The 11956-nt window shown below is 42.0% G+C and overlaps 1 protein-coding gene and 1 non-coding gene across 3 annotated transcripts; both read right to left on the reverse strand.

The window, feature by feature from the left end:
• Positions 1 to 1142: 1142 nt before the first annotated feature.
• Rpl26 (ribosomal protein L26) lies at positions 1143 to 5876 on the reverse strand. Of its 2 annotated transcripts, none has more exons than XM_004857496.4 (4): positions 5769 to 5876; positions 4846 to 5018; positions 3800 to 3940; positions 1143 to 1313 (listed from the first exon to the last, which is right to left on the reverse strand). In XM_004857496.4, exons 2-4 carry the CDS (start codon positions 5011 to 5013, stop codon positions 1185 to 1187), a joined length of 438 nt encoding a protein of 145 aa, XP_004857553.1. In that variant the 5' UTR covers positions 5014 to 5018; positions 5769 to 5876; the 3' UTR covers positions 1143 to 1184. The 2 variants fall into 2 exon arrangements, with proteins under 2 accessions (XP_004857553.1, XP_004857554.1); XM_004857497.3 differs by having other exon boundaries at positions 5747 to 5776.
• A 3055-nt stretch (positions 5877 to 8931) lies between these two features.
• Trnae-uuc (transfer RNA glutamic acid (anticodon UUC)) lies at positions 8932 to 9003 on the reverse strand. Its single transcript has one exon. It is a non-coding gene; the product is annotated as a tRNA-Glu (tRNA).
• Between the last annotated feature and the right edge of the window lie 2953 nt (positions 9004 to 11956).

Consider the following 11956-nt stretch of genomic DNA (forward strand, 5'->3'; position numbering starts at 1 on the left):
GTTACCAGGCACCCGCCCACTGCAGCGGAAGCCCCGCCCCCAGGCGCCACAAACCCTAAGGAATCCCATTTGTCTTCTGCCTGAGGTATCGTACCCAGCCAGGTCAACTTCGCAGACACGTTTTAGTAATATTGCCGGCATAGGTGTATTCTTGGCTAAACCAAGTAACTTTACCATTTCCCTCATTGTTGCAAACTCGCCAAAATAAATACTTCCTGTTTGGGATGTAAACTGCCTTCAGCATCGTCAGCCTAGAGTGAGGAATGGCAGTACAAAGTATACCGAACTGCTGATTCAATTGTCAATTGCTGGCCATGCCACACTTTACCAAGAAAGCTTGCATTTTTATATACATTTTGTATTGTACATTGTAACCCCAAATTTTGCTAGGTTTCGGACTAACAGCCACCAGTCAGCACCAAGGTAAGAATAAAGTATAGGGGTCTCAACTGGTAGCTGAGAGCGCCTGAAACTTCCCAATCTAGAGGAACACCATGAAGCAGCGGTCTAGATACTACTGGCAAATCACAGCAGCTTCTCATTTAAGACTTTTTACCCAATGACAAACTTTTATGCAATAAAATTTCAAAATATGCTGTATGTCCACAGCATAAGCCTGTTAGAGAAAAGACAAGTCCAAGGGATGAACTGCCCTGCCCTTTCTTGTGTGTCTTCTCAAATGCTGCCTACTAGAAGAAAAAAACCCCTATCTAGGGTTGGGGATGTACAGTTCAGTAGTAGATGTGAAGCCAGCCCTGGATTCAATTCCTAGTGTAGAAAAACCAAACTAAAAACCCATCAGCTCTGACTTCAGCAAACTGTCAGGGGGAAAAAAATCTATCGCTAAAGAACTGATCCTCAAATGTGAAAGACCAATTCTACTTAAATGACATTTTTCAGTAGTGGAATCCAGCCAGAAGAATGATTACCTCCAGGGCCGGGGATTTAGCTCAGTGGCACCAACACCTGCCTCGCAAGTGCAAGGTCCTGAGTTTGATCCCAGGTAGGGATGGGGGGAAATGGCTACCTCCCAACAGCAAATATCTTTGAGTTTCCCTTTCCAGAATCAGAGGACGACCAACAGGTGAGACCCAGCCACTGAAAAGAAGCCAGTGTTCCAAAGTACAACAAAACAAAGGAGCTTCATTTTAGCAGTTTTAATTAAAGTTGTATATAAGAGGACTTTATTCCTGCATCTTCTCAATTGTTTCTTCCTTATATTTGCCCTTTTCCTTTCCTACTTGGCGAGATTTGGCTTTCCGTTCCAGGATCTTTTTGCGGTCTTTGTCCAGTTTTAGCCTGGTGATAACCACCTGGAGAAAAACAAAAACACTCTCAAGCTTTAAATAATTGCCAACACAAAAGGTCCAATGACCAATGCCTGCCCAAAACCCAGGGTAGTGGATTAACCAAAAATGAGATGATTACTGTATATAACTTTTAAAGTTTCAGAAACTACAGTTGAGTTCCTTAAATCAAAGTGTTCGGTAATGCTCTACCAACAACTGGAAAAGGCAAGGCGGTTTTTCTGTTTCTTCTGTGTTTTACAGAAATTCTAACTTGTTCTTTTTTCTGTGAAATTTAAGCAGCCTGTATATCTACCAACAGATGAATGAATAAAGAAGATGTAGTATTTATACACATTGGAATTCTACTCTGCCATAAAGGATAAATTTGAGTCACTTCTAGGAAAATAGATGCACCTTGAGACAATAGTGCAAAATGAAATAATACACATAAGCTTAAACATCACAAGGTTTCTATTATGAGAAATCTGACATTTAAAAAGCAAAATAATAGATAATAGGCAACAGGAAGATAGACCTTTTGAAAATGGGAAAGTGACCAAGAGATGTGTTACATATACGTACCAACATTCCATGATGAATGTAATCATTATGTACTTCAAACATCTAATAAAAATTTAAAAAATCAGTGGGCACATGCCTATAACCTCAGCACCCAGGAGCCTGAGGCAGGAGGACCACAAGTTTGAAGCTAGCCTGAACTACACAGTGAAATGCTGTCTCACCCCCACCCCCAAACCCAGATCTAATCCTAAAGTTCAGAGATAGGGTAATTTTGTGAAGGAAAGTGAAGAGGACATAAAATACACCCATGATGACCAAAATACAAGATCACAAAGCTTAGATTCTATTATAGTGAGATAGAAAACAAGCAAATGTACTCTTCATTTTGTTTTAGAGAAAGGCTGAGGAACAGGGGCTCTTTTCTACAGGGTGATCAAACAGTCTCACTGAACCATCTAGGTTACAACTATCCATAGAAAACACCAAGTTAAATGTCCAAAGACAGGAGAACTTGGTAAAGCACTTGACTAGCAGGCACAAGCCTCTGGGTTTGATTCCCAGTATTATAAAAAACAAAAAGCACACAACATACATCTAGGTTGTAAACACCAATTCTACCTCAGGCCTGTGAGCCTAGAATTTACAATTCAATCAAGTTACAGGGAAGGCTGCCAACTGAGTAGTAGCATGGTCTAGGAACACCGAAGAGGCCAAAGGAGCACGCAGCTAGAAAAAAGATAGTCAACTAGCAGCTGGTGAAGGGTTATCGAGTAAGGTCTTACAAGTGACCCTGACAGTAACAACCAGACTGGATTCTAGATAAAATGTGACAGCAATGAAAAGACTTTATTGACTGATGTAGAGTACATAAATCAAAAATGTTATTTGTGGCCCAAGCAATGGGAGGACAGAGTTGTCATACACTGGCAATGGAGTTCTCAAGGGCAAAATGAGGAGTTTGATCAGCTCCTAGATATCTGAAGCTCTAAGAATGGAAGAACATGACCACCGAACCACTCATCGATCACCTGCTTCACATGCTGTACTAAGCACACTCATTGGACAACCCTGACATGCGCTGTTCTAATGGCAAGAGGCAAAAATAACTGTATGACAGAATAGCAAAGTCCTTGCTCTTAAGAAATGCATACTAATATAACTAAAGTGTGGTGACACAATTCACTAGGGTGTCAAGAAAAGACAATCTGTCAAAATTTTAATAGGGAATTCTAGGTGAAAGACACACAGGTGTTTTATGGTTCTAACCTTTGACTTTTCTGCAGGCTGAACATTATTATAGTATTTTACACTAACTATACTTTTTAAACACTTGGAAGATATAAGTTGTAGCATGAAAGCAAAGGACATAATTTTTGAAGGTCAGTAATTGTAATTTTGGGATAATTCACATAAAAATTCAAAGCAAATGTCTGCTATGGGAATAAGACCAGATTTTCTATGTTTGCTTAGACCCATGGCATCTAACCTCTCAGTTTCAAATTTTTTCCACTGAAAATGGTTTACAATCCACTTTATGAGACTGTGAAACTGCTTTACTGCTTACTTGACTTGACTGAACATACAAAACCAAACAGGTCTGGACCTCAATTTGTTTTCTTTGGAGACAGGGTCTCACTATGTAGCTCAGGCTGGCCTCAAATTCATGGCGATCCTCCTGCCTCAGTCTCCTGAGTGCCGAGATTACTTGTGTAACACTACACCTGGCTATTTAATAATTATCCTATTTCTGAGATTTAAAAATCTGTCAGTGATCAGATTGTTGATCTACTGGCTCCAAATGTTATGGACAATGATTTCAGAAATTATTACAATTTTCAATGTAAGTATGATATTGCTTTAAGACATGGTTCCCAACACACCTAAAACCAGGGACTATTTTTCAGGGTGCTCTGAAGATAAGCAATCACATCAGCCAAGAATAACTATCATGATTTCCTTCTCTCTCAAGCATTCTTCAAAACACGTACCTTGCTGGGGTGAATACCCACATGGACAGTTGTGCCATTTGCCTTTTCCCGCTGCACCCGTTCAATGTAGATGACATATTTCTTCCTGTAAACCTGGACTACTTTGCCAATCTGCTGACCTTTATAGTGTCCTCGCACAACCTAAATGGAAGTTCAAAAAGAACAGAAACATGGGTCAAAAAACAAGACTAACCTTGTAAATCAGGAACTATCATTTACATACCATTCACACTCTATAAGACATACAAGATTTTTCAATTTTAAAAGCTTTGACTCTATTCCTGGCTTTTAACAAACTTGTAAATAATCCATGTCCCCATCAATCTAAGTGATAGACAGGGAATCCCTACAATTGATGGCCACTAACAAACAGCAGCAGGCTATTCCAAAGGCTAAATGGCAGCCCATTCTTGGGGTTCTATAGGAAGCTGACAAGGAATTTTCTCAAACACAGCAATACACTATAAGCTTTTGTTTGTTTGAGTCAGGGTCACTATGCAATTCAGGTTGGTCTCAACTCACAGTGATTCTCCTGTCTCAGGCTCCCAAGAGTGGTGCACAAATAGTGATGATGCAGTTAACAGCTGCTTTAGGGACTACCTGAATTAGTCACTAGGTGCAGGATAGCCCTAAGACAGTCACACAAATTTTTTTCCCCTGGGTACCAGGATCTAACTTAGGATCTTGCACTTAACAAGACAGGTGCGGTGCCACTGAGCTAAATTCTCAGCCCTAGTCATAGAATTTTTACTAAAGTAAAATTTGGCAAATTATTTACCAGTAAATTCAATCATGTCACATTATTCTCTTTTCTGGACCTCATATGACTCTTCAATGACCAAATACACTGACAAAATAACCCCAACTGCTCTGACTACTTGTTTTACTATTTAATCATTGCTACATCTGATGCTTTAAGAAACTGATTTGTACCAACGAAAAGTACTGCAAAGCAGCACGCTTTGGTCTTTGAAATCTTGCAACCTCTCTTCTGGAACTAAGCATGTGAGTTTTCATCAAAACAATCTGAACAAACGGATACATACCTGAACCTCATCATCCTTTCTGATGGGCATAGATCGAACATTGTATTTCTGTCTCAGCTCTTTGGAAAGAGGGGAAGACATAATCTTCCTGCGAATGTGGGAAGGTGCATTGAAATGCCTTTTACGGTTCTTGCTGCGGTCCGAAGTCACAAAAGGATTGAACTTCATTTTGGCTAAATAAAAAATTTAAAAGATCCTTTAATGGCTAAAGTCTCCTCTTGAAAGTTTAAAGTGTTCACAGAAGGTGTCATGTTCTGCACCTGCATTACACATCTTGGACTGAATGGCCTATCAAGTAAAGCTTGAATGTAAAATAAAGACTTCATTAACACGTTTCACTTATAAAACTTTGATAACGTTCTCCAAGCTCCTTAAATACCGCGTGAGGGAGCCAAGACTGGATTTATAATGGTCTCTGCTGAAACAGGACAAAGCAGACGGCCAATTCAGTTTTCCACACATAACATCGAGTTTTACGAAGATCAACCAACCTCCACCTACGAACTTTCAGCCTCTCCAAAATTAGAGTCAGGTCTCCCCACTCTGAACTTGGAAATTCCTGCACATTTCTCGGGCCCAAAAAGCCTTTCAATGGGCGAAAAATGGTTTAGAAGTTCTGTAAAACCGTTAATAAGCACAGCTGTTTGGGAAACGTTCTGTAGTAAACTACACTTCTCAGACATGACTCTACCTCTACGGACCCTTTTCCCTGAGGGCCCTGGTCCCGAGACCCCCAAATCTGTCCCTTCTCCCCTCTGAGAGGCGGACCCTGGAGCTGAAAACAGGTTGAAACTTTTCCATCCCCCCTCCCTGGCTGCTGTGCAGCCAGCAGGAGAATCTCGACACCCCCAAGGTAGACAGACACCGTGCCCAGGAATGGATGGCTGCGGATTACACGCACTTCGCCGCCGCCGAATCCTTACCCGCTGCAGCTCCAGCGATGGCTGCAAAAAGGAAGAGGTCTACCAGCTGCTTCCGGTTCTGTAAGTTTACGACAAACCTCGCGAGACCAATGTCTCTTAGAGCAAGAGTGGCACGGGATTTCAACGAGAAGAGGAAATTTAGAAAGAAACTGATGACTAGTGTCACCTGGTGACTCGGAGGGGAACTGCAAAGGACTGCAAAATCCCTTTTACAGGTAGGTAGGCCCCTTTAGAGGAAGGGGTGCCCTCCCGAATCCTCTGGGAAGGGGCGTCCTTGGGAAAAGTGGCTGGGGCTTCTCCCTGCCTCCCCCCATCTCTTGGTCCCCTTCTCATTTCCAAAAATCTGTATTTTGCTGTTTCCTATTATCTCTTTTTTATATTACTCTTTTTTTTTTTTTGGACCGGGTATCAAACTTGGGTCCTTGCGCTTGTGAGGCAGGCGGCAGAACCACTGAGCTGAATCCCCAGCCCTTATGTTGCTTTTTGAATTATTTGTGCTTTGGGTTTCTCATATCAGAGAAACCATTGGATGTTTAAGTTTGTGTGTCTGCTTTATTTTACTTCACACTTGTTCCGGGTGCATCCATTTTTCTACAAATGACTCAAATTTATATTTGATGGCAAAGTAGTACTGCACTGTGTATAAACACCATATTTTCTTTAGAAGAGCGCTGATTTAGACCCCCCGCTTCAATTCAAGGATGTGCCATTTTACCTTCTGAATTTTCTGCCTATTCTCCTTCCATTCAGGATCTGAGGGAAGCAGGGTGTGGGATTGAGGTGTCGTTTTCTGTTGAGTGAGTAATACAAGTTTCAGAGTGACAGGTGACACAGTTCATAATATCTAAGATATGGGGACTTGCTGCGTGCTAGGGACACTGCTGTGCCCTTTACATTATCAACTTTTTTTTACAAATTTTAAACAAGGTCTCACTATGTAGCCCAGGCTGGCCTTGAACTCACAGTGATCCTGCGTTACTCCTGAGTTCTGGAATTACAGGCAGGCGCCACTATGCCCAGCTATATTATTAACTTCTTTAATCCACAAAATAGTCCTGTTGATGCTGGTATTATTATTGTCCCCGTTTTATACAGATGAGAGAACTGAGCCACAGAGAAGTGGAAGAGCCCATCATTTATAGCTGAATCCACACAGGCTGGCCCTCCAGCCAGTCTAGTAACTCTGTATATAGCCCAAATTTGTTGGAACCTGCTGGGTCAAATCAAAGAATGAGAAACTATATTTGACGGTTCACAGTAGAGTCAGTAAAGAACATGTATTTTCAACCAACAGAGCGAAGAAACAACCTACAGAATGGGAAAAACATTTGCCAGGTATTCCTCAGAGGATTAATATTTTTTTTGTTTTGTTTTATTTTTGGTACCAGGGATCCAACTCGGGTCCTTGTGCTTGCAAGGCTGGCGGCAGAACCACTGAGCTAAATCCCCAGCCCGGATTAATATCTTGGGTATATAAAGATCTCAAAAAAAATTAAACTCCTCCAAATAAAAGATCCAATCAAAAAATGGGCAACTGAATTGAATAAACACTTCTCAGAAGAAGAAGTACTAGTGGCCAATAAGGCTGAGGATTTAGCTCAGTGGTTTTGGTGCCTGCCTTGCAAGCGCAAGGTCCTGAGTTCGATCCCCAGTACAAAAAAAAAAAAAAACCCAAACAAGTGGCCAATAAGTACATGAAAAAATGTTCAATTCATCCCCATGTTTATAGTAGCTAAATCTTGTAAGCATCTTACATATTCCTAAACAGATGAATGAATAAAAAGAAAATGCGGTATTTATACAAAATGCAGTATTACTCTGTCATAAAGAAGGAAAAACTTAGAAAAAACTTGAGTCACTGTAGGAAAATGGATGTGCCTTGAGACCATAATGTTAAATGAAACATATCAGACACACAAGCTTAAATATCACATGGTTTCTCTTATATGAGAAATCCAAAATATAAATAAAGAACAAAATAAAAGATAGATAATAGGAATAGGGAGATAGAGCTTTGGCAAAAGGGAAAGGGACAAAGAGATAGAGGGAGGCAAGGGGGAGGAAAGGGGAAAGGAGAAAGGGGATAAGAAAAGAATTATGATGTGTGTGTACAAGTGCCAACTCCCCACGAGGAATGTAGTCATTATGTGCTGCAAACTTGTCCTAATAAAAAATAAAAATTAAAAAAAGAATATGTTTTCATGGTTCAAAAATAGTTGTGTTGCCAGAAATGGTGTCACATGCCTCTAGAGAATCCCTCCTATTGGAAGGCTCAGGTAGGAGAACTGTCAATTCAAGGCCAGCCTGAGGGATTTAGTGATTTTATCTTAAAATAAAAATAAAATAAGCTGGGTATGGTGGTGCACGCCTGTAATCCCAGCACCCAGAAGGCTGAGGCAAGAGGATCACTGAGAGAGTTCGAGGCCAGCCTGGGCTACACAATGAGACCCTGTCTCAAAACCAACCAACCAACCAAATAAATAAATAAGTGAACAGGGCTGGGGATGTAGCTCAGTGGTAGACTGCCATGGAGTTCATTCCCCAGAACCACACAAGCACATGGGCACACACACAAACAAGAAAAATTGTGTTCTTAAATGTGCTGTGAAGGAAAGAGTAAGCGCTTCAGGTTTATTTGTAACTGAAACTCAGTGAGGTTTTCTCAGCTGCAAGTCTAGTGAACAAATGCTTCTATGGCATCTCTTGAGGGCCAGCCTTGAACTAGACACTGGAGCAGTGAGCTGAGTCCACGTGTGTGCTCCCGGAAGTCCTGGTCCCGGAGGAGACGGAGACCTCAGAACCCATAAGGCTGGGACCACAAGAAAAATGCTTGCTGAGCCAGCTGCCTTTGATGCTTTGGTGCTTCTGGGCAGAAGAGAGCGGCTGGGGTCAGGAAATACTTCTGCTGTGAGGTCATCTGTGACTGAGTTGAGGTTAAGATTGGTTCCACCCGGCAGTGAGAATGGCTTGAGGGAAGGAGTGGTTTCTTTCCAGGGACCAGATCCTTGTGGCCAAATAGGCGTGCGGAGGGCATCCCGGGTCTCCTGGGATGTGCTGAATTTGATATAAATGCTGAAAGCCGCAGGGAGCTGCTGAAGGTTTCTACCTTCCTAAACTGTGTTTCTTTCTGGTATTCGGGCCATACCTGGCCAAAAGTGTAGTGTTCCCACACCGGGAGTCGAACCCGGGCCGCCTGGGTGAAAACCAGGAATCCTAACCGCTAGACCATGTGGGACAACTGTCATAGCAGGTTTCCTCTTTAGACCTTCTTCAGCACTGTCTTCTCTTCCCACAAAAGACTCAATCTACTTCCTCATCTCCCTTGTTCACTGACACTTCCCTGCTTTCTGGGTCTCCTTTCCTCCTTCCCTCCCTCAACACTGAGTCATCAAGATTAAACCTTCCCCTCACTGTTTGGACAGCATTGCCACTTTACACAGTGAGAAGACTGTTGAGCTACAGATTGTATCCAGAGATGCAAATTTCCAGTAGCCTGGTTGTTAACCAGTGCCTGTTGGTATCTTGGCTCCACCCTGCACGATCCTCTGGTAACCTCGTTTATCTGGCTGCCCTTGCTGCCCCTTTTTCCTACACACCTATTACCTGGTTTGAAAAAGATCCTTTAAATTGGCTCTTTAGGATCATTTTGCGGAGCCCTCCGACACACCAAAGCAGGGATTATATCCAAATTTCATGCCTAAAGTGAACTGAACTTTTTTCTAGACACCAAGCCATTATATTCATTCCTTCGTATAGGTATACATGCATTATATAAATATTTATCTTGCCCAGCATGGTAGCACCATGCCTATAATCCTAGCACTCAGGAGGCTGAGGCAAGAGGATCCCATGAGTTCGAGGCCAGCCTGGGCTGCATAGTGAGTTCAAGGCTAGCCTGAACTTCATAGTGAGATCCTGTCTCAAGAAATCCAAAAAAAAGGGGGGGGCCAGGAATTTAGCTCAGTGGCATTGCGCCTGCCTTGCAGCACAAAGTTGTGAGTTTGAACCCTGACCCCCGCAAAGATCTTATATTCAGTTCTTACTATTTACTAACTTTTATGTTAGGCTGAAGATACCTGGGTCTATAACAGCCAGCCTCCCCGGAAGGAACACTTTGGCTAGAAGGAGACAGTCATATCAACAAAGAAGCATAATTGGGCAGGGGATTTAGCTCAGTGGCACAGAGCCTGCCTCCCAGGTGCAAGGTCCTGAGTTTGGTCCCAGTACCAGGAGGAAAAAAAGTCGCATAATAACTTGTCCCCCAGAAGATGATGTGATGCAGTGCATGCACTTGTGCGTGCATGTGTGTGTGTGCGTGCGCATGTGTGTGCATGTAGCCACTTCACATGAAGTAAGGGATGGGAAAGTCTTTGTAGTCAACTTTGAACTTTCTGGAAGGCTAGGTGGACAAGGTGGGAACATGTGTTGATTCCTTAAGTTTACCTGGTACACCGAGACTGCAAGTGTGTATGGGAGTGAAAGGTTCATGTGTCCATGGAAGGTGGCAATGTGTGTATACAATGCACTGGTGCCTTCAGACAAGGGGAAGAAGAGAACAACAGAGTTTAGATTTAACCTCTAAGTTAAGATTTAACCTTTAAGGCTGGGGATTTAGCTCAGTGGCTTCACTGCCTGCTGTGCAAGCGCAAGGACCGGAGTTCGATCGGAGTGGGGGTGGGAGGGAGATTTAACCTTTAGTCCTTCCCTCTGTCTATGTAGCTAGTATCTATCTATCTATAATCTGTCACCCTCTATCTGATGTTATCACCCTACAGTGCCCTAACCTAAGGTGTTTGCTTAAAGCAAAAAATTTTATTGAAGAAGGAAACAAAGATAGAGAAAGGAGAATTTTAAGGAAAAAAAAAGAGAAAGGGAAATCAAAATAAACATATCAAATGATGGGGACCAAAGAAATCCATAGAAACTGGATCACTGATACTAAATTTCTTGCCTTATTTCTTGGGTGCATGTGAAGCATAAGATGTCATACTTCTCACCAGATAAGCCAGCTCAGGAGCCAGTACCTTGACACTCCTGAAGCACAGGGCTGGTGCGCAGTTCTCGAATGATCTTGGGGCAGTCTTCCTACCAGGCAACAGGTGTGTACACTGAAGACATGTTTAGCTTCTAATGTTCTTCAGGCTGATTTGTTGTGTGTGTGTGTGTGCGCGCGCGCGCACTGGGAATTGATCCCAAGGTCGTGTGCATACTAAGTGCAAGCTCTGCAGCTGAGCTACACCTTCAGTCCTCAATTTAATTTTTCAATAGATAATACATTTACTTGGCCTCAAAATAGAAAAGCATGAAAGGTAAAGTGAAAACTCTCACATCCTGTCAGCTTCTCATCTCCCTCCATAATAATCACTGTTTTTAGTTTTGTATGTATCGTCCCAATTTCTTTATGCAGGAACAAGAAAATAAGAATGTAAATTCTCATTTCTTCCTCTTTCTACATCAATTGTAGTATCTGGTGTCCATTCTTTCCCACCTGGCTTGTTCCCATTTGCCATTGTATTTTAGGGATGTTCTATGTCATCCATGGAGTCCTTCATTTTTGTTGTTGTTTTTGTTGTTATTGTTGTTGTTCTTTTGGGGATTGAACCCAGGCCTTCACACTGAGTTATATCCCCAGCCCTTTTTGTTAATTTTTTATTTTGAGACAGAGTCTTGCTAATCCGCAAAATTGCCCAGGTTGGGCTCCTTCCTGCCTCAGCCTCCCAGAGTGCTGGGATTCCAGGTGTGCACCAACATGCCTGGCCACTAGTTATCTATTGATTAACATTTAGGATTTTTCCAATCCTTTACTACAACAAACAATGCTGAAATTATACAACATTGTACATATGTGCAAGCATATCTAGTGTATCCATACGCTGTATAACAGTTCGTCCAGTTCTATTTCTAGAACAGGAGCTTCTGAGTCAAAATGGAAATTTTGATAGGTAATGTCAAATCTTCCTTGATAAAGGTTTTACCAATATATTTCCTATCAACAATTTACCTGCCTCCTTCAGCTTCAGCGGGTTTGACAAGCTAATGGGTAAAAATAGAATGCCAACAGGATTTTAATTTGTATTTCTTTTACAAGGGCCATTTAGATTTCTATTTTTCAAACTATCTTTTTCATCTAACATGAATTATCCCATGAGTCCAAGCCTGTAGCTTCCCACATGCAATACAATGTCTCT

The sequence above is a fragment of the Heterocephalus glaber genome, unplaced genomic scaffold, assembly GCF_053883595.1.
Source record: "Heterocephalus glaber isolate CG9 unplaced genomic scaffold, H.glaber_assembly_v1.0 deba00001564, whole genome shotgun sequence".
Classification (NCBI taxonomy): Eukaryota; Metazoa; Chordata; class Mammalia; order Rodentia; family Bathyergidae; genus Heterocephalus; species Heterocephalus glaber.